We start from the raw sequence: 22,943 nt of genomic DNA, 5'->3' as shown, positions 1-22,943 counted from the left end.
GATAAAGAGCAGGTTGACCAAATGTGGAGGGTTAGACTGCAAGGCAGCCGAGGGGAAAGAGACTTAACGGTGGGGGTCTACTACAAACCTCCCAACTGAGGGGAAGGGCTCGACCAGGAATTATTAGGTCAGCTCACAGAGGTAGTTAGGTCAAAGGACGTGGTCATCATGGGTGACCTGAACTTTCCAGACATCTGCTGGGAAGAGCAGTCAGCCAGGTCTGACCGCTCATGTAGGTTTCTAGCTGAAATACAGGACCTCCATCTAACCCAGAAGGTGCACAGCCCCACCAGGGGAGATGCCTTGTTGGACCTGGTCCTGGCCACAGGGGATGACCTGGTGAGGGGGCTGTGGGTGCTCGACCACCTGGGCGACAGTGATCATCACCTGCTGGAATTCACTGTCCAGCACAAGGTGGCAAACGCCTGCAGCAAGGCAGCAGCCCTGGACTTCAGGAGGGCAGATTTCAATGAGCTAAGGAGAATAGTCAGGGAGCTACTGAGGTCCTGGAAGGGAGAGGAGTCAGGTGTCCAAAAAGAGTGGTTGTTCCTTAAGGAGATGATCCTCCAAGCCCAAAGGGAGGTAATCCCAACACAGATCAAAGGAGGCAAGAGCCCCCATGGCTCACCAAAAGCGTACGGGAACGTCTCCTAGGTAAAAAAGAGGTATGCACCCGATGGAAGGGAGGGGCCATCACCAGGGAGGACTATACCTTGGTTGCTTGGGGCCATAGGGGGGTAGTCAGGAAGGCCAAGTCAGAGATGGAACTGAAACTAGTGACCCGGATCAAGGACAACAAGAAGTCCTTTGTTAAATGCATAGGGGGCAAAAAGAAGGTACCAGGTAATGTGGGGCCTTTGCAAGACATGCTAGGAAATCCAGTCATCGCACCAGATGACAAAGATAACCTATTTAACAACTTCTTTGCCTCCATTTCCTGAGCAGGGACTGGATCAGCCCCCCACCGGCACCCCCTCAGGCCCCAGGGGAGGCGCACCCAGACCTAAGGTCAGTGAGGACCTAGTCAGGGAATTTCTGGAGGGACTGGACATATTTAAATCAGCTGGTTCTGATGATCTCCACCCCAGAGTGCTGAGTGAATTAGCAGAGGCCATTGCAGGACCCCTGGCAGAGCTTTACGAGCACTCGTGGTGCTCTGGTGTGGTGCCAGAGGACTGGAAGAGGGCCAATGTGGTTACCATCTTCAAAAAAGGAAGGAAGGAGGACCCAGGAAACTATAGGCCAGTCAGTCTTACCTCTGTTCTGGGTAAGCTTTTTGAGAGAATTATCCTGGCGCATGTTCATAAGAAGCCAGCAGGAGAGATTATGCTTAGGGGCAACCAACATGGGTTCATTAGAGGCAGGTCCTGTCAGACCAACCTGGTGGCCTTCTATGACCAGGTCACCAAATCCTTAGATGCAGGAGTAGCAGTGGACATAGTCTTTCAACACTGTCTCTCACCCCATTCTCATTAAAAAAACTAGGGGACTGTGGTGTTGACACCTACACAGTCAGATGGGTCGCCAACTGGCTGGAGGGCCGCACCCAGAGAGTGGTGGTGGATGGGTCATTTTTGACCTGGAGGGATGCGGGCAGTGGGGTCCCCCAGGGCTTGGCCCTCGGGCCCGCACTGTTCAATATCTTCATCAGTGACTTGGACGAGGGGGTAAAAAGCACCCTGTTCAAATTCACAGACAACACTAAGATGTCCGGGGATGTGGGCAATCTAGAAGGCTGCAATCAGACCTAGACAGGTTACAGTGAGTGGGCTGATGAGAACAGGATGGGTTTCAACACAGACAAGTGCAAGGTGCTGCACCTGGGGAGGAAGAACCAGCAGCATACCTACAGGCTGGGGAACTCCCTTCTCGTCAGTCCAGAGGCAAAAAAGGATCTTGGAGTCATCACTGATGCTACAATGAGCATGGCCCTGCAGTGTGGGGACGTGGTCAGGAAGGCCAACCGTACCTTGTCATGCATCCACAGATGCATCTCAAGCAGGGCCAAGGAGGTGATCCTCCCCCTCTATGCAGCACTGGTCAGGCTGCAGCTGGAGTACTGTGTCCAGTTCTGGGTGCCACACTTCAAGAGGGATCTGGACAACATGGAGAGGGTCCAGAGGAGGCCACTCGCATGATAAGAGGGCAGCAAAGCAGGCCCTACGAGGAGAGGCTATGGGACCTGAACCTGTTCAGCCTCCACAAGAGAAGGCTGAGGGGGGATCTAGTGGCCTGTTACGAACTAGGCAGAGGGGACCAGCAGGCATTGGGGGAGTCCCTGTTCCCCCATGCACCGCCAAGAGTGACTAGAAATAACGGTCACAAACTGGCAGAGGGTAGGTTTAGGTTAGATATCAGGAGGCACTACTTCACGGTCAGGGCGGCTAGGGTCTGGAACCAACTTCCAAGAGAAGTAGTGCTGGCTCCTACCTTGGGGGTCTTTAAGAGTAGGTTAGATGTACACCTTGCTGGGGTCGTTTGACCCCAGTACTTTTTCCTGCCATGGCAGGGGGTCAGACTTAATTCTCTGCTCAGGTCCCTTCCAACCCTACCCTACCAACTATGAAGACTATAATTGTATATTGAGTGCTGTGCATGGTTACCCTATGAGGAGAGGCACAGGGCTGAAGAAGAAGAACAAAGGGCTACTTCTATTTGATACAGGGTTTGCTGAGCCCCCACATTGGAATCACATATGCTAAAAGCTCAGTGGTGGAAGCTCATTCAGTGTCTGGGTCTAGCCAGTTGTCCTATTACCATAAGGCAGAGATATCAAACTCACCCTGGACCAGATTCAGACCACACGGGTTCCTCTGGGGCCAGATCAATGGGGCCAATTTTGGGTGGCAGTGTGGGTCCAGGCCGAGAAGCAGTCTGGATCTGAGGGTGTGCAGCTGCATGGAGTCACATACCTGTAGCTACACACCATGGAGTCACACACCTGTTGCTTCACACCCCCAGCTCTGTGCCGCTCCCAGCAGCATGGAACTCTGGTCGGTCAGCCGTGCCAGAGGCATGCAGCAACGCGGAGCTGAGGGTGGACAGCCATAGCCCACTGGACTACCCATGGTCCGGATCCAGCAGCTATATGTTGAACGTCCCTGCTGTAAGGGCATCTGTGGGTTATGACTAGGTTCCTGTGCAGGTGCTTCCCTACACTGCTTTCTGCTACATTAATCTCAAAGGAAGAACAGTGCAAGTTTCATTCCCTGGTTCCAGTTAGTGAGACTTACTCAAAGTGAACGCAGGCTTGTGCTGTATGATGGAAATGCACAGAAGCCTGTTTCCTCCCTTCTGTTTCCCCTTCTCCCTCAAAACTAGAGCCTGGCTTTACCTGTTGCATTCCTCTACCAGTGCTTCTCTCTCTTCTTTGCTGGGATTCTTCTGTCTCTCATAGGCTTGGAATAGGATCTGCTGTGAGGCAGGACCCCACTTAAAGCGGTTTCTTCTCCCCTTCTTGGTAGGCAAGTCATCTCCCATGGGTTCCTCTGCCAGGATGCCCTGACCAGCATGTGTGAACTCTGGAAGCACAAATGGGCAAAGGACTTTTTAGGTCAGTAGTTTTTTCTGTAACATTCTCTCACCTGGAACCCACCTAGTCTGTCTGTGGTCCACATCAACTAATATGGAACAAAAAACAGAGCAGAATCTAGACAAGATTCCTCTGTAATTTGCTAAAATGGATCTGGTGATCCCCAGTGGAGGCATATATACTTGGCCCTGGTGTTAGACACATTGCATCTGTATTCCTCACATGAAGCAGTGAAAGAAATCAAAACAGCAGGAGCTTGGACTGAATCCAGCTGATGTAGAGTGCAGCCCTCTAAAACCAGCCATCAGTCAAATTAGTAATTTTATTAGGGACCCATAAATATGGTTGAAACAGATTCCACATAGACTCATTAATATGGAAGTGCAAGCTGCAGAGTCCTTAGTTCCAAGCATGCATTTGTAATATACCTGCTTAGCATATGTGAGATGATATTCCACTAATGGCTGGTTCCAGTGACTACAGCAGTCTATTGCTTACTTGTAGCTAGAGGAATTATTTAATTAGATGAAATTTCAGAGGCCTGCTTTTGAGGCTGAAGGTCCTGGATTCTGTCACTGCTCATTTCCAACTGCCTGTGTTTCTTACACAGTACTCCATTGTGAGCTGAGCAGAGGCCTCTGCTTGGATGTAGAAGTAGAGTTGCAAGTGGAAGCCTATAATCTGCCTCTGTATGAAAAGAATAGGGTGGCTGCATGCTGGTTTGGGGGTTTCTGCCACCTCTCAATCGGTCACCCCACTGAGCACTGACATGGACTTGTCTAAACTTCCTGCTGGAAAGCATTCTTCCACCTCAGAGGTGGGGAGAGTTGTGGGACATGTATGAGACTAGAACTTAGAGAAACCTATTATTGCTGTACTTACGCTGGGCCACCTCTCGCTGCTTGCGGACATACCAGGTGTAGAGGGCTGCTCTCTTTTGTGTCTTCATGGGTGTGCCCTTGTTGAGGTGCTGTGAGAGGTGGGACTGGTTCAAACCTGTGGTGTCTACCACCTCCCTCTGGGGAATGTTATGTTGCTGGAGGTAGGATTTCACCATCTTTGCTACCCTCCAGGGATCCTCTCTAGGAAGAAGACAAAATGCATCTCAGAAAAAATCTTTTGGCTGTGTATCCAGGCTCAGCGGAAAGGATTTCAAGAATATCAGTCAGGACTTACCACTGCTTCTTGCAAGAAGAGTGGACACCAGAAACAGTGAGAGCAATTCATCTTTTCTTTACCCCAAATTGGACAGATTTGCTGTCCTGTATAATGGCATCTTTGTATCCCCAAGGAAATCTCTTCCTTAAGGGGACACACTGTATACTGCTTTGACCCAGTGTCAAAGCTAAATTATGTGCTTGCTTAAACATTTTACACAGTATTGTTAATGGCTCTGGAGAAGATGTAGCAGGAGAACTGAGATCTGAAGGCTGGGCAGCAGCAAAGCTCGAGCTGCCTAGTTGACTCAGTGGGTTGCCAGAGGCTGCAAAGTGATAAAGAGGACAAAGTCCAAATCTACTACCTGAGTACAAACACCCTTATCTCTGTTCCTGCTGTACCCTCTTCCACAGCAGTCCAAGGAGCAAGCTCAGCTGCAATTGGTACAGTGGGAGGCTGACAGGCAACTTTCTGAAGATGTTTCTTTTAAAATGGGACCACTCATCCCTCTCATAAAGGGTGGGTGGGTGAGAGCTGTGTTCCACTATTAGGGTATTAGGGTGTTCCACTTTTCACCATCTTCCCTGTGCCCCAAATTGGACTGACTCCAATAGCTATTTCCTTTCTAAGGCTTAAGCAAGTGGTGTATCAGTTCCTGAGACACGAATTAATCTCCCTTTAGGTACTGCTTGGTCTCCATCCGCTCTGTTTCAGTGAACCTATCCGGCAACTTGCCTTCTCTGAAGGCATACCCAGCCCCTACTCAGGGGCTCAGGGTCCTGAATGAGAAGATACTCAAGCTTGAGTAAAGCATGCTTCTGATTCAGCTAGAGAAGAAGAGGGGACCTTATTATCACCCATAGAAACCTGTGTAAGAAATTGATTTCCTTCTCATCTTCCAGCCGTAAGATGCCAAGTTCTCTCTCTCTCTCACTAGGATATTTAGTGCTATATGGTAGGAAGAAAGGTGGAGGTACTTGTGAGCCTTATCCTCTAACCCTGTTTTAAAACCCCACTGTATCGTTTCAAGCACTATGCACTGCCAGTGTTGAGTGTCTTTTTGCGGGTGTGTTTGCTCTTCAAATACACCTGCATTGGGGAATCTCTTTACAGCCTGGGTAACCTAACATGTGGTAAAGGGTGGTGAAGTACAAATGAAGCCTTGACTGTGTCCCTGTAACAAAGACTGTAATTGCAGTGTTAGATGGGCATTATAGTCCTATATAGTAGAGCAGGCTGTGTTTCTAGGGCAGTTGAATATTCACTTGACATCACAGCACCACCTGCAGAACCATTGCCCAAAATACTATAGGATGATGGTTTCTAGGACTGTCTGGATAAATATTTGCCTGTGAACAGACTTCATGTCCCAGAAGGTCCCTTCCAGTCTTCTGTTCTTATTCAATCCTTGCCCCACTGTAGTCAGTGTCAAAACTCCTGTGGTCTCTAGCACGAGGGTAAGATTGCACTCCCAGCCTTATCTTGCTGAACTGATTTGGCAAAGGTCCCAATGCCTTTTGGGAGCTGGGACTGTAAAATTGGGCTGGCCTTGCTCAGTTCCTGACCACTTCTCACTTCCAAAGTCTTCTCTTTGTCTTCAACTTCTCTTCTCTCCAAGTACAAAATTTCACCTATTTCTTTCCCATTCTCCAGCCTCTTCCTCCACATTCTTCTTGCCCTCACATAATATAGACTTTCACTCACTCTTCATTTCCTATGTTCTGGTCTCCTGCCTTTGGCTTCTCCATGTCCTGTGAGCACACACTCCCTTGCCCCTCTTGATCTCTGGGGCCTAGGCCTGGTCTCCATTCCAGCTTCCCATTTTCTCAGTTCTGAGGTCACTTTTAAAGGGCGTTTTCACCTCCCTTTTGTTACCTGAACAATAAGTAACCCAGGTAGTTAGTTATAAACTCAAAGGGAACAAGAGGCTGGTTGATAATTTATAGCAACATCTCAAATTTAAATGGAAAGTAAATATCAAGTTGTTAGCATTAAAGAAAACCCATTCCAGAGAGCTGGGGATGTAACATTCAGGGGACCTTCTCTCTCCTTTGTTCTTCCTGGATTTTCTTCCCAAACTCTCTCTGTCCTTTTCTTTCTCATCTCTCTCCTCCTCATTTTCCAGGGTGTTTTCTTTCCATTCCTTCCTTCCCCTGTTCTCTACTATCTCCCAGGGCAATATGTTTTGTTTCGCTTTTTTTTCCAGATTCCCTTTATGGGCAGAAAATGCCCTAAGTTCTTGGAGTTAGGTTTTGACCTTCTCCTTCTTTGAACTGGGACTTAGTTAAAGGTGTGTTCAGAGGTTTGAAATGCTTGGGGCAATCCCTCTGGCGCTTACCTCTGGAGGCTACTAGAAACCTATCACTGATGTCAATGCACAGACTGGACCTGGGATGGCCAGAGAGCAGGGAAGGTAAGACTGTCCCCAGCAGGGTTCTTTTCTGTTGAATGTGGCCTGGTTTGACTCATTCTGGCTTATACAACCACATAATTAAATGGAAGGGGTGTGGTAGCTTCATCTCTGGACCCTCAGCTATGGCTGCCCCCAGCAAGTAGCTATTTGGGGAAGGGCAGGGCCTTTAGCTCTTGGACAATGGCCCTTTAGAAAATGTGCCCTCACCCTTGGCTTTGGTGGAAATGTGCTTGCTGTCTCCATTTCCTGCTTTCCCAATGGAATTTTACCCTTTGTTTTCTTGGCAAATGATTCCTATGCCTCCTTCCAGAGTACAGCAGCCCTTACTCTGACCCCTCACTCCTTATCTACGTTGGCAGTAAACCCCTCTGCTGTGGAAGTCTGCTCTTTTCTTTGTTATGCTCCTAAAGCCAGTCCGTATTCTCTCATTTCCCCCTGAAATATCTGATAAGTGCCTCCAGTAATTACTTTACTCCTTAACACACCCCGGTCCTGTTCCATTCTGGAGGGCCCCCGGGAGGAATTTTAAAAAGCTCAAAAGTGCTAAGGTTTGCATGTCCCATGGATACAATCAGTGGGACTCCTGCATCTAAATCCCATTCCTCATCTCTTCTCTTTGGGCTTCACAGTATGGGGGAGGGGAGGGGGGACTCTTAATTTCTTACTAATGAGACCTCCTTTTGTGTGTGATCAGTATATTCTGTAGGGACAACATGAAATGGACTCCAGTGAGTGCACTTAAGGCTGTTTTAAGGGAGTGGGGGCAATCTATATGATTTACCTATATCCTGTATTTACTGAGCATAATCAGTGATCTACATTGACAGTTTGGGAACCACTAAGTGGTTCACAGAGTACATATTAAAGGTCTACAGAGAAATGTTTGGTCACATGCTGTGGGCTCTTCTTGTTTCCAGCTTCTAAAGTGCATCAAAAGTGTAGAATAATACACCCAATTTTGTCTTTCCATGTAACCAATTGTTATAGCTCTTAAAGGAAGTGGTTGTGACCACAGTTACAAAAGATGTTCATGAGACAATTTCTGTATTATAAAGTTGCTGACAGTGTTAGTCCCAGAATTGCTGCTTTGGCACAAGGTGGAATTTGCACTTTGGAGTGCTCGCTTTGGCTGCTGGATTTGAACAAAACAGAATCCTACCACCATGATTTTGGAAGGGAAACCCCGCACAAAAATACCCCCTCCATTGAGTGATGCCCCAGATTATAGAAAGGAATTTCTGTAATATACCATTTTGCACTAGGTGTAATTATATATAATGGTATCCTAAGGACAACCTCCTTAGGTTATCTTCTATCACAAAATAGTTCCTTGGGGGGGGTGGGGGAATGTTGTCTACACCTTCCCCACTGTCAGTCCCTGATATTGACTCAGGTGCATTGAATTTGCTTCCCCAAGAAAAAAATTGTTTTTTTTTTAAACATTGAACACAAAGACAGAGATCACTTTTCCTATTAGAACAATCTCTCCACTACCCCATTTCAGAGCTGCTTCTAGTGGCTTTGGTTTAATATTTTCCATGAAGATGCTTCCTGCCTTTTTTGTAGTCTGGGTCCTAAGCATTGCTTTAATGCAGTCCTGAATGCATGATAGAAATATAATTTTGACCTCTGTCTTACAACATTTATGGCTAAGGGAAATTTATTTTTGCTGAGTTTTTGTGGGGAGATCAGTGATAAGACACAAGCAGAATGAGGCTCTAGGAGATCCTGGTTCTGTTCTTAATCCTGCTACTAATTTTCAACATGGCCTTGGGCATGCCACTTTTCTTTTCTGTGCCTCAGTGTCCTCACCTGTAAAATGGGAATGCCATTCAAATCATGGTCTACAAAAAGCTTGAAATCCTGAGTTGGAAAGTACTTAAGAAGTGAAGAGCATCATTATAAATGCATAGCATAGGAATAAGCAGCCTGCTGGAATTGACAACAAAATGGAAGAGATCAGAAAACAGAGTTTGTGCCAAGGTGAACCATGATCAATTCCCAGCTCAGGGGCAGGAATTCCTTCCAGGTGCAAGATTCTCTATACCAGAGCACAGTGGACAGAGTCCCATCCCTGCTTCATCCGTTTATTAGGGAGAGAAGACAAAGCCAAGTACTCTTCCATGGCTTCCTTTCTGGAGAGACACCCGATAAATCATCAGAAGTTAATGATCAAAAAGCTTATCAGGGTATTTTTGTTTATAAATTTATAAGACAAAAGAGAAATAATAAAGGCACTGGATAATTAGTAACTAGTCAGGGCCCGCCCGGTGCAACTGGAGCTCAAACTGCCCCAAGATCTCTACGCATACTCGGGAAGAAGGAGGCTGGGGTGTCACGGAGTGAGCAAGATGTGTGGAACAGAAAGAGCTGGATAGGCAGACACAGAAAGAGGGGGGCTAGACAGAGAGAAGTAGGGTTGAGAGAGAGCAAAAGAAGGAAAGACGAAAGAGGTATAGGACAGGGGAGATGGAAACAGCTGGGGCTTGTAACAAAGAAGGAGGGGGATGAAAAGTAGAGGCAGAGGAGGGTGAGAGGCTCCTTGGGTAGGCAAGAAGATTTAATTATGTGGAACATTTTCCTCTCCAGGTAAGAGCTGTTCCAATATATTTTTTCCATCAGGCACTTTAATGTGATCGTCTCTAAATCTTCCCAGACTCTCTAGAGCTCAAGCAATGAATGTATGCCCTCTTAAATATTAATCCTTACTCTTATTCATCTGTTTTGCTACCTATGGGCTTTTGCTGGGGTTTTGTGTTTGCTTTTCATTGTTGCATTTTGAATTGTATTTCCTTTTCCCATAGAGAGGAATGGACAAAAAGCATCTCAGCCCTCCAGACCAGTTTTTGCTTGCCTCAGAAAGATTCTAAATGGCAAATTGAGTCTCTGGGACCTTGCAGCTACCCAGTGTCTCCTGCCAGAATGTGAGGTTTTGTGGTTGAGTTTCTTGATGTTAGGTAGATTGATAGAGAGAATTCCTCATACTTTTTGCCTACTATGATGACATATTAAGGCAAGTTTGTGCAACAGAGCTTGTAGATGGCATCCCTGTGTATATTCGGTATACATGTTGGGAAATGGAGACACTGAGCATGCTTACCAGGGCTGACAACTATTAGAGTGTAGCTGGTCTGCCCTCCATCTACACCCAAATCCCCACTGAAGTCAGGGGACATATGGTCTGCACAAAGACACCCGGATCAAGACCTATTGGTTTGTCTTTGTTGGCAAACCTGACTGTACCAAAGTCAGTAAAGAAAAATATGTATAACTTTGTAAAAATCTCAGGAAAAACATAGAAGGTTTCTCCTCCTGCAGTGCAGATTCTCAGACTATCGTGATGGCGGTTCATGCATTGTCTAGATTTGTGTGGGCTCGTCCTGTTTTTTTTTCCTGGTGGCTGACACTGTGAATTCTATAAAAGCTCATAGCCAAAGGAGCAGAAGCTCTACAGGTCTTTGATTGTTCTGAAGTCCTGTTTTCCCAGACAGTATTAGAACTTGTCATTTGTAACTGGGCTTTGGTCCTGTGTTTGAAATGAGATCAGAAGAAAAGTTTGAACATCAGTAAAGGACAGTGAACTTGGTAGGTGAGTTTTGGCACTGATAGGGACAATCTCTGCACACCCAGATCAACCCTGAATGCTAATATACTGGATGGAAGAAGTGAGGAAAACAGAAATGGAGGGAGAGAGAGAAGAAAAATGGTGTCCTTACTGTAATAGTCTCTCCACCACAGCCTTCTGGTGAGCAGCCTCCTCTGGACTTAGGTTTTCCAGCTCCTTCATTATCGGAGGAGTGAATTCCTCCCCATCATCAGAGGTTTCCTCCTCAGATAACCTGGACTCTCCCATCCCATTAGGGAGATTGGGAATTTCAGCACAGGGTTCTCCTTTTTCTCCCTGGATGGCACTGATGGCGCGCTGGCTTTCACTCTGGAGCGTATAGGGATCTACTTCACCCAGTGCTTTGATCAGAGTCTCCTTGGTAAGTCCTGACTCCAGCAGTGCTTCCAGCAACTCCACCTGAAGATGGCTCAGTTTTGCAACCATGGTCTTCCGTCTGATGCCTCTTGAATTTGAGTTTCAACTCGTTCTGCCTCCGGCTATCCCAACACCATGTTCCTGAGGTAGCACGCCTGACTGTCAGCAGAGTGGAATGGCATAGCCTCCCGCCTTTACACCCCCCAAAAAAACAAAATACAAAAATGAGCCGCTTCAGACCCCCCACGACTGTCCTGAGCCAGTGCTGATAAAGGGACCCTTGGCTATCTGTTTACATTGGAGCAATGTAAATTCTCCAAGGTTCATATTTATCCGTGTGCTTAGCAAGTTACTGAACTTTGGACTTCAGCCTTGCAGCAGCAGTTCACAAAGTGCAGAGAGCGCAAGTTAGGGGGAGGGGGAAAGGCAGGGAGGCAGATGGGAAAAGGAGAGTAAAAGGAATGGACAGAGGAACAGCCAGGAGACTGTGATAAAAGAGGGGAATTGGAAAGTGAGAGCGTGAAAGTGTGGCCAGTTCTTGGCCGTGATGTTTTAAGAGCAGAGATAGACAGCAGGGGCTGGAAGTAAGTTTGTAGCATCTCCACTCCGGAAAGTAAGGCTACTGCCGTTGAATGTGCAGACCCCAACCCGGAACATTTGGTGTTACTCTATGCCTCATAACGTTGGCATAGTCCCTTCCAAAAGCTTTGGGTTGGGACCCTCAGGAGCTCTGCACAACCCCCATGAGTACAACCGCTGGATTGATTCTAATGTTCCTAAGGTCTCCACTATTCTCTACAAACTCCAACTGGCTTCAGCAGGATAGGATCACCTGATCGCCTGTCGCCTAAGCGACATTGCATTTGCTCCCATCACTGGCTCTGATTCGCTGAAATAGCTCGGTCTGCACTTACCTGTTCCCTTTTCTTGCCATTGCAACTTACTGCTTGAGTTATTGATTTGGTTAGCTGCTAACAGCGTGCTCAGATCATGGGGCCTACCCTGTTGAACCTACAATCTAAGCAGGCGGAAAAAAAACAAACGCACAAGTGCTAGACTGGGTGTTGGCGCATTGTAAAGATTCCTGCCCTACCCCTGATTGCTCCTCCTCTCTTTGCAAGTGCTGCCCACAGTAGCTCCATTTGCCATCACTTTTGTTCCACTCCCACTGATACTACATTACCCAGCCTTAGGGTTGTACTCCCACTTGTTGGATGACTTCTCTGAAAGAGATGGTCTAGCACATCCAGGATGATGGGCTGGATGCAGGGATCTTGGATGCAGTGCAAACTTTCTGGTTTGCATTATGCAGGAGACTGGACTAGATGGTCTCTTCTGTCCTTCAGATATGTGACTCAAGGCACAAAGTAAATGATCTACTCATGAAAGTCTGATTTTCCACCATAGACTTTGTAGCTTGTAGAAACTTAAGCTAGACTGTCTGATTCTCCCTTATGGGATCAGAAACAGGAGGATTTTAACCACAGTGATTTAGTGAAAGGATTTTCCTAGCTCCCTCAGTTTGTTTCACTTTTTTACACTCCCACCTGAGCTCCAACCTGAGGAAAGCTGGATGAAGCAGGGAGCCTAAATACAGGCCAAAGGCAGCACTGCAGAGTAACCTTTGGCACTTCCTTCTCTTTGGGAGCTGCATAGTCTGTGCTCAGCAGCACTCATGTCCTGTGCCAAGCCTGCAAATGATTGATCAAGAGTCTTCTCAAGTAGGACTGCACAGCAAGCCACAGTTACATCCTTAGGGAAGACTTTCAGCAAGGATTTCCACTAACTGTTTGGCCTTACTTCATAGGCATATCTTCCCTTTGGCAGACTAGAAAAGTGAACACAGTTAATGCAGGGTTCCAGAACACTGCCTCAGCATGGTCAAAGGGACAGCAACCAGGAGTCTGCATTTTTTTCCAGGAATACCAGGAGCCTGGTATTCACATGTAACCTTTGGACAATGTTTATTCTGTTGAATTACAATTCCCAACTGTAATGTACATTTTCTGTATTCTGTACTACTTTACTTCTAGGATCTTTGTGCAGGCAGAATAGACATTTTGCACCCAGAATTGGTGTACCAGGCATAAACACCAAACCTCTTACTGTTGTTTGTTCCTGTAAGGTTTCCTTTATTTTAAAGCTTTCTGTTTTCTAAACTTAGAGTAAAATACACATTTACATACCATAGATTGGATAACATCTATACAAAGTTCACACTGAGCAAACAACTGTGGGTGGAAAATTGTAAAGGAAAACACTGAAAGTGTCAGTTTGGCCATTAAAAGCAATTAAAAATATTTGTAAAAGTGACAGTGCTGTTGTGGACTCTTGGAGTAACAATGCTTAGTTTCTCTTTGCATGTGCAAAATCATAACCCGAATATTAAGAAGGACTCTTACAGATTCAGAGTTTTCTTCATTGTGCTACATCTCAGAAAATGTAAGTTTTGCCCATTTGATTTTGGCAGAAATATAAAACAATTGGCCTGTTTTACCCAGCTTCACTGGCTGATTCATTCACATTAAAAGGATGCTGAAGAATATTATTATTTTCTTTGCAACAATGATAATCATGGAAATCTTTTATTGCTAGTGGGTTTTGAAAATATTTATCTTCTATAACCTGTTTTGGACTAAAATTGACTGACCATTGCCATTTTTTATTGAATGTGTATTGCAAATATAATAGTTTAACTTTCAGGCTTTTATGCACTAGCAGTGTTGAAATGTCTGGGCTGAAGTCACAGCAGGGAAAGACTTAAACTTAGTGTCTTTGTTTAAAAATAATTTATATCAATATTAGATTGAGAACTATTTTCTTTAAACTCATCAAAAATCTGAATTCTGGACCTATTTTATATCAATTACATAGAAGAGGTCTGATATGATGGGACTGAGGCAGGGAAGCCCGTGGTATGAAATGCACAATCTTGTAACTACCCAGAGCAGTGCTAGAATCTTTCTCCTCAGTACAGTTCATTACGTTATGTGGGGTCATTCTCTATTTAAGTGTCATTCTTACTAAAGTCAGAAACTCTCCATGTTGTGTACACAGTAATAAGTCAGACAGGTCTCAAATCTCTCTTCCCAATGGCTTTGTTATGACAGGGCCAGATCAAAGAAGCCCAAGCTCCATTTCCATAGCATGTGGTAACTGTAGGGAGTTCCAAATTTTGAAAAGATGAATTAATATGTAACATGCTGTCTTGATTTTTGGCTCTCTAAGTATTTTACAAACATTGATGAATTGTCACTGCCTCATACACTAACAAAGACACTGAATTGTAAAGCACTGGATAAGTTTTTTATTTCCAGAGCACAAAGCTCTTTATGATGGTAGCTAAGCGTTCTATAGAAACCAAGGCACAGAGAGGTTAAGTGACATAACCAGAGTTGAATAGAAAAACAACTGAACCACTAACAGAGCCCAGATATCCTATACCCCTTTCCCATGAGACCATCTTTCTTTCTCCCTCCCAGGCAGTTTGGTGACTTGATTCATTTCAGATGCTAAAAAAATATTGGAATGGGTGCTAATCATATTAAGACAATTGCTAATGAGGTCATGCTGGGGCTTGAAATCTTGTATGTCACTATTCAATAGCCTTCTTCACTGATGCTTGGAGCAGAGCTAGTGAGCTATAAAGGGAGAAGCATTTAGTCATTCAGGGATCCTGGTTTCCATTTGCTGTGGAAAAATGCAGATTTTCTCCTTTAATGGAACAAAATGGGGCTTTTCTTTTGAAAGGAGAAAATCATGGATTTTTGCCTTTAAAGTAAAATATGCAGGAAATGGTGGGTTTCCCCTTGCAAGCTTGCAGATTTCCAGCTCACAAGGTCTATAGGGGGAAGAGGGCAGGGAGGCAGAGGGCACCACACACATATTTATTTAATTTTGTAAAAATATATGTCTCTGTATAAGGTTATATATGTCTACACTCTACCTATTACATCACAAAATGGTTAAAACTTTCCCATTACAGAAATCCACGCCTGCTCACCTGGACAAAGGCCCGCTGGCCACCTGTACCCATTACAATATCTGCAAATGAGCGCAACACACATACACAAAAAATCAGTCCCTTCTGGTCCCTCTGACCAGCCCTTCCTTCATTTCCATCCTTGCCCCGCTTCCAGGGTCACATACTCAGTTCAAGTGGTCTCTCCGTCTTTATTGCTCCAGCTTCCACTGGAGGACTCACTGCTGCTGTTGCTGGTGCTGTCCTTTGTTCCGCTTGCCTGCTCCATACGCGCATGCACCTGGCAGCTAGCCAGGGTGGCGGAGAGCAGCTCCCACAGCTTCCTCCAGGTAAGTCCCTGGGCAGCAAGGTATGAGGGAGGCCCAGGCCACACATTAGGTGAGGTGGGGAAGGGGGCCAGGCCACATGTTGGCGGGGTGGAGAGGGCAGTGCCTTCCAAGATTTCTGTGCCCATGGAGGAGCTTGTGGACCAACTCTGGCCAGGAGCCATCTCCGTGGCCCAGTGTGGGACCTCAAGGTGGGAGGAATAACTGTGTTGCCAAGCTGAGATGCTCCCTGCCCACCCGGCAGCAGCAGGGGCCACAACTCCACACTACCACCACTGCTGCTGCCCCTGCCATGCCTACTCATCATAGTTTCATAGTTTCTAGGGCTGGAAGGGACCTGAGTAGGTCATCTAGTCTGACCCCCTGCCATGCCAGGAAAGATTACTGGGGTCAAATGACCCCAGCAAGGTGTTCATCTAACCTCCTCTTAAAACCCCCCAGGGTAGGGGCGAGCACCACTTCTCTTGGAAGTTGGTTCCAGATCCTAGCCGCCCTGACCATGAAGTAGCGCCTCCTGATGTCTAGCCTAAATCTACCCTCTGCCAGCTTGTGACCGTTATTCCTGGTCACTCCTGGCAGTGCTTGGGGGAAACAGGGACTCCCCCAATGCCTGCTGATCCTCCCTGACTTGTTTATAATAGGCCACTAGATCCCCCCTCAGCCTTCTCTTTCGGAGGCTGAACCCAAAGAAAAAAAAATACAAACTTTCTGACTTAAAAATCCAAAATCTCTGTTTTTTTGACAATTAAAATGAAACACCACTACACACACACACACACACACACACAGACACAGGTATCAGTTGAACATAATTCCACCACCTGCACTGGTGCACTGGGTCCCTCTGCTGGGCCGCAGAGATAGCTCCTGCCTAGAGACGGTCTGACCCTGCTGCAGCCCCAAGTCCTGCTGTGGGTGCAGAATTCTTGGGGGGCATGTGCTCCCCCAGGTCACCTGTGCTTCCCCCCACATTCCCCAGACACCTATTCTCTTCTTTACACACTTGGAGTGTGGGAACAGTGGGTTGGAAGTGAGGGGCACCAACAGGGCTGGGGGGCTATGGGTTAGGAGTAAGGGACACTGACAGGATCGGGGGACTGTGGGTTGAGAGTGAGGGGCACCAGCAGGGCTAGGGGTCTATGGGTTGGGAGTGAGGGGCACTAGTAGGGCTAGGACATTATGGCTTGGGAGTGAGGGGCAACACCATATCAGGGCTGCTCAAGGCCACAAAGCAACAGGGGGTGGAATTATGTTCAGCTGATACCTGTGTGTGTGTATGTGTGTGTGTAGTGGTGTTTCATTTTAATTGTCAAAAAACAGAGATTTTGGATTTTTAAGTCAGAAATTTTTTTTTTTTTTTTCTTTATATCAGAGAATTTGTGATTTTTCAACAGAGAAAAACAGGATCTTTGGCATTATTCACCAGAGCAAGCGTCACTGTGATATAGATTATTTGTGCATGGGACAGCAAAGGAATAAAATCCAAACATTTTGGGGCACCTCCCTCTCTTCCCCCACCCCCACCCCCACCTGTCCCCAACTCTCCTGTTAAAAAATTAAGTTGCACTAAACAATTACCTTGGAAGGAAGTTGTGTGGCTGGAGAATTTTAATTAAACACTTCCAGGATAGATCCCAGACAGCATAATTTTGGGATACAAGTTACCCATTTCCCAAGGACTGACTGATACAGTTATCACAGTTGTATTCACTGGTTTATTTAGGTGGAAAATACTGTAGCGAGTAGCACCTCTTGTTAGGCTTTACAGGTGCAGCATGTAAAGGAGTAGGACTAGACTGTTGACAAGGTAGCTATAAGACCAGGAGGAGACCAGCCATCATCATTTTAGCTGCTGTCATCTGACCCTGCTCAGACACTCTAAAAATATAATTTAGCCACAAACTTTCATTAAAGTAATTTTCTAGATGTTTCTCTTAATTTTGAAGCATCCATGCTATAACCTGACATTTTCCTATTTTCCTTAGAGGACAAGTCTGATCATGCAGAATGGGCTCAGGGAATGCTGGTGCAATTAAAACATGGGACCAAACAGGATCCTTTCACAGCTGATGCAAGATAAATATTATATTTTTTGTGGAGTGCGGGGATTAATTCTACAGTGACCAAACTCAGTCTGTTTTTTAACAGACTTTACCTTTCAAAGGTTTCAAACATTTTCTGCTTTCCCAGGTGTCCATCTGGGCTGTCCATTCATTCCCAAGATGTACTTTATGTCTTTATGCTGTGAAAAGGTTGTAACGAGGAGCTTTAGGCTCCTGCTAGTGTAAGGAAGGAGAGAAACTGCAGCTGATAAGAAGAGTCCAGGCAGCAGAATACAGACCAACTACAAGAGGGAAGGCAGCAGAGAAACACTGCTAGTCAGGGAGTTGCCTGTTAAAGGAAAGACCACACCTACAGCCAGGCAGGAGAACTCTTCCTAGATTGAGTTAGCTCTGCAATAAGACAGTACAGCAGAGCCAAGCTTGGGCAGCAGGGATGCTGCCAGAACAGCGGTTGTGAACTGTCATGGAGACCAGCTGCCAGGCCCCTGGTCAGAAGGGGCAGGCTGTAGACAGTGTATCAAAACCTGCATCACACTTATAGACTCGGCAATGCTACACTCACCAGCACCATGACCGAGAGAAGCTTGGGGCTCATGATTGACTGGAAGATGAACATGAGCCACCAGTGCGATACCGCAGCTGGCAAAGTGAACAAAACTCTGGTTTGCATCCACCGATCCATCTCAGGCAAGACCCAGGATGTCATCCTCCCATTGTACTTGGTGAGGCCACAGCTGGAGAACTGTATACAATTCCGGGCTCCACAATTTAGGAAGGATGTGGAGAAGCTTGAAAGGGTCCAGAGGAGAGCCACACAGATGATCAGAGGGCAAGAGAAAAGGCCTTATGAAGAGTGGCTGCAAGCTGCGGGACTCTTCAGCTTAGAGATGTGCAGAATCAGGGGTGACTTGGTGGCAACCTATAAGTACATAAGGGGTGTGCATCAGGATCTGGGGAAACATCTGTTCACCAGAGCACCCCAGGGGATGACAAGGTCCAACAGTCACAAACTCCTGCAAGACTGTTTTAGGCTGGACATACAAACTTCTGTACTGTCCAAGCCCCCAAGGCCTGGAACAGACTCCTCCCAGAGGTGGTGCAAGCACCTACTCTTGACACTTTCAAAAAACATTTGGATATTTATCTTCTAGGATCCTTTGACCCTAGCTGACTTCTTGTCCCTGGGGTAGGGGGCTGGACCCAATGATCTTATGAGGTCCCTTCCAACCCTAATGTCTATGAAATCTACGAAATCTATGAACTATCAGACCAGAACCTGAGCCAGAAGGGAAGTCTGAGCCACAGAGAGAAGAGCTTCTGGTCAGGAAGACCACAGGAAGATGCCTGTCTGATTCTTGAACTGCCTTGGGAACTGCCAGTAAGACACTGATGGCTTACAGAGAGGTGGAACCTAGGGTAAGGGGAAGCCTTGTTCCATAGACAGCATCTGGAGCAGGTTTAATTTATGTTATGGCCAGAGGGCTTGTTTGTTCGTTGTAGTTAGAGCAGTGGTTTGAGTTGGCCTCTTAGGGGAGATATGTACTCAAGGTGTGGCAGGTGAGTGAGGTGGTGGGGGTAACCTAGAGATGGAGCAGAGCAAGGGTTGTGTGGTCACTGGGGGTGTCATGGCTACCCCTAGAACTCCAACTTGCTATAGGGGTCACTTTGCATTTGATTGTGAATTATTCTAGTTGAACATAGTTAAGCTGCTTTAGCACTTCTGTCACATAAATAAAGTGACTATTATGATAGCATGATAAATCTCATTCCTTTTAGTTTGCTGTTCTGTGGAGTGGAGTGTATTGACTTCACTGTTCCATACAGTGTATAGAATTATCTTCTGTATTATGTAGTAACCTGAATTTAATGAAGTGCTTTGAATAGAAATACTATTCAGAAAGTGTTTGTCTTTTTCTGAACTCCACACTACACTTAGATAAGTTGAATTTCACCATTGCTTTTTGTGGAGAGGCTGCTTTTGGAAAAGACTAGCTGACATCTGGACTCACTACAGAAAAATGCCAGTGAAGATAATAAATTACTTTTGTTTTAAACCACAGGATGAAGCTTCCCTGTGCTCTAAGAAGAAAAGGACCAGCTGATACTGGACCCTTTGCAACTTCTAGACATGGAAACTGCTACAATGACTGTAGCCAAAGGCCAGTCAGAGCCAGCAGATTCCAGAGACTAGAAAACAAAAGATAAACATCTATTAATTCTAGGAACATCACAGATGCTGGAGCTGGACATGGTATGGAAATTGATGAGTTAAATATAGAGACTTCTCTTATGCTGTTAAGGATGCAAAGGTTCTGCATATATGTGCACTGAAGGATTTTTTGTTCCCTTGGTTAATCAGGGGTGTGTTTTTTAATGCTAGGGAGTAAACATTCATCAGTATAAAAACAACCAGAAGTTCTTTACTACCATAACTCTGTAACGCAAATACAACAGCAAACAATTGAGAGTCCTGTCAAATATTCCCCATCCATATCCCCCCTTTTTGGAAAATCCAAGAAAACAGATTAATCTGATCTTGGTTCTCAACAAATTGCCTCTATCCAACTAAAGACTTTGGAAGTAGGGGAAAAATCCACTGTTGTAAACCTAGATAATGTCACCCTGTCCTTTACACAAAGCCACTGCTATACAAGGACCCTCAGACTATTCTTGCAGTATCCCATGAAGAGATAGCATTTGTGGCCCAGGTGAAGGCTGGAGGTTGCATTGTTAAACCATGTAAGTTAGTTTTGTTACCAGAATGAGAACTAAAATGCAGAATATCACAAATTTAGATTGCAAACTCTTGTGACTTAACTGCACAGTACCTGGCACTTTAGTCACAGTAGTACATATTTGGAAAAAAAGGACTTGTGTTTTGTTACATTACTACTTGGTTTAATATAAATGTTCAGTGTTTGTTGATTTCCTTGTTTAATTTGTGACTTGATTCTTTTCGGCTATATGAGCAAAGTTACTCTGTCTGGTAAGTGTGCTTGCAGTTGTAATAATAAAGGGAAGTTTGCAAGTCTTGAGTAACTGTTCCAGCATTATGCTTTTGCCTAGAATATACAAAACAGTTAATGGTATATTAGTAATCAGTGATGGCATGTGAAGTTACATATAGGTAGGTATGACATAGTTATTGAACTGTGTTCTGTTCCTTACAGCCTGATAAAACCAAAGTCAAGTCATCAGAGTTGCACAAATGAGACTCGGGAGCAGACTGTGGTCTATAAAGTCTGATTTGCTCTATCCGTAAATTAATGCACGAACTGTAACCATTGTATCGAATTGCATCCACTTTCAACTATTCCTGCTCTTATCTGCGTTAGAAGAGAGAGAGGTTTTCAATTTACCAACACTGCAGCTCCAAGGGATGCATGGAAAAAAAGAAGCAGGAATACTTCTATGATGATTGCCCACTAGAGGGAGCTCATAGTTTTTTTTAGTGTAACAGCAACAGTGACATTACCACGGAAAAAACAAGGAAGGGGGGTTCCTTTCATAATCCTCTACCACTGTATTATTCTTCCAGGTGAGGGTGCCAAGTACTTTTTTGGCTTCAAATTAATGTAATTTTGTAGTTCCCCTCCCCCTCCAAGGTAGGAGAGCTATTCTCATCAACCTTCCCACTGCGCAGGTGAAAAGGGGCTATACAAATGAAGAGACTGATCATTACATATGAGCTTGGCCCTGACTGACGTATGGGACTGTAAGAAATTCTGGATAACTATCAGTTGTATTTTGTTTTTAAAAGGTTAGATTTCAGCTATTTGTGCAGGCCCTTGAGAACCTCGTGGGGTGGAGGAATTGGTCTAATTCACAATTATTAAGGGATTTTGGCTAGGAATTTGTAGCAGAGGAGGAAAGTGGAGAACAGATTTTCAGTAGGAATCCAACTGGTTGTCTTGTTGTTGGCTGAACAATGCCTTGTCAAGCAAGAAGAAGGTAGGAGATAACCCTTTGATTCAGGCACTGAATTGCCTCCCTGATTTCCTTTACTGTCCTCTGCATGGTGTGGTGAAGCTGAAAACAGGCATTTTAATTCTCTGGAGAACACCCCACACTCACAACTGGAAACCTCAAGGAAAATAACTGAAGCCCAAATTAACATTTAAATGTAGTTGGGACAAAGTGCTGCGAAGTACAATAAAAGGTCAGTGCAGTATGATGAGGAACTGCAAATCTTATTAGTCTCCAGTTTCTTCTTTCAGTTGGGGAAGGAGTGTGTATGTGTGCATGTCAGTACCACTCTCTGTCCCTGTACAGCTTTATTCTCCCACTCAGTTTCCATCACCAGTAGGAGGTTCAAACAGAAAAAAAATGAAGTGCTGCTGCTCAACTAGCGAAGGAATCTTGCTGGAGGTGGGAGTGCGGAGATGGGTGTGTGATCTATACAGATACATATTTAAACTGTCTTCACTGAGGGAATTATCTTAAGCTCCTGGTTGCAGGAGAGTTTATCATAGCTCTGAGTGAATTCCTGCCAGGCTAGGTCTCTAATTTTCTTTTCTGCTCGCTACAGGCCTTTGATGGGCTGACTACCATCATCAGGGTAAGTACTCCACATGAAGCTGCTCTGGCCACCATTCTCCATTGCTGAGGAGTCAGAACTGAATTTTGCTTCTAGAGTGACATCTGACTTTGTAGAAGGAGGTGGGTATAGACTTTGTGCTGTCAGTGGTGTCATCTGATTCTTCATCATTGTTGCCTTACTCTGCTAAGGGAATTATTTATCTAACCAGAGATTAAAAAAAAAGACCTTATTTTGTTGTCTGACAGTGCAGAGACTTCTCTAACAGGTCTAAACAATGCAGCAGTCTATGCTCAAGATACAGGACATCATATCTCAGCTGAAAGGACTCTGTGATATATTATGTCACCATTGACACCTTGGAGTAAAGTTCACCTCTTGCAGATCTGAGGAGCTTCTGCGAGAGGTGTATGACATGAATATCATCTGAGGCATTCGAGCTGTGCCTTCTCCCATCCAGAGGACTAATAGCAAGTGCTGGATTTGAAGAAAGGATATTGTGTGATGCTAGAGCATTCCTGCAGAATCCTCATTTACTAGTCTACCTCATCAGGTAAAATTGTTTGGTTATCAAACTCCCATGCTTAGTATTTTGCCAAGCTGAACAATCAGGATCCAGTCACCCTTGGCCAGTGGGAACACTGCCATTTTGTGGGCACAATTGTTATTTTTTCATCCCACACCATGAAGATTCCAGAAAAATAACCTGAATACTGGAAATTGATTGACGTATTGGTTTATCCTGTCGTCTAACGATGGAAAAGAGGAAGGTTTTGCTTTACTTGGGTTTAAAACACATTACAAATAAAATGTTGTGTACTGATGCAAGCGACAGAGGAAACTGCTGTCAGTGAATCGGAAAGTCCTAATTTCATCGCAGTTTTATAGTTTCAGTTCTGGTTATTAGTAAATTCCTGCTTAGAATTAAATTGTTTTGTTTGGAACCTAAA

General features: G+C 45.2%; 1 protein-coding gene and 1 long non-coding RNA gene across 5 annotated transcripts in view; one reads left to right on the top strand and one right to left on the bottom strand.

Annotated features, from left to right (window-relative positions):
• The window catches only part of HNF1A (HNF1 homeobox A), a 25,510-nt gene extending 12,073 nt beyond the window's left edge, over positions 1–13,437 (bottom strand). Inside the window, exons 1-3 of the mRNA XM_090062123.1 lie at positions 10,820–13,437; positions 4,415–4,614; positions 3,335–3,521 (exon numbers count right to left, since the gene is read on the bottom strand). Coding sequence (XP_089918249.1) covers positions 3,335–3,521; positions 4,415–4,614; positions 10,820–11,154 — 722 coding nt within the window. The 5' untranslated portion in view covers positions 11,155–13,437. The remainder of the gene's footprint in view (positions 1–3,334; positions 3,522–4,414; positions 4,615–10,819) is intronic.
• Positions 6,720–22,943, top strand: LOC149857622 (uncharacterized). Of its 4 annotated transcripts, XR_016444082.1 has the most exons (4): positions 9,430–9,692; positions 15,271–15,396; positions 19,517–19,707; positions 20,627–22,943. It is a non-coding gene; the product is annotated as an uncharacterized LOC149857622 (long non-coding RNA). The 4 variants fall into 4 exon arrangements; XR_016444084.1 differs by lacking the exons at positions 9,430–9,692; positions 15,271–15,396 and adding an exon at positions 6,720–7,103; XR_016444083.1 differs by lacking the exon at positions 15,271–15,396.

Source organism: Crocodylus siamensis, chromosome 9, assembly GCF_052110815.1.
Source record: "Crocodylus siamensis isolate JL-2025a chromosome 9, ASM5211081v1, whole genome shotgun sequence".
NCBI classification, from domain to species: Eukaryota; Metazoa; Chordata; order Crocodylia; family Crocodylidae; genus Crocodylus; species Crocodylus siamensis.
The sequence above is the reverse complement of the archived record's forward strand: the minus strand, read 5'-3'. Positions and strand labels throughout refer to the sequence as shown.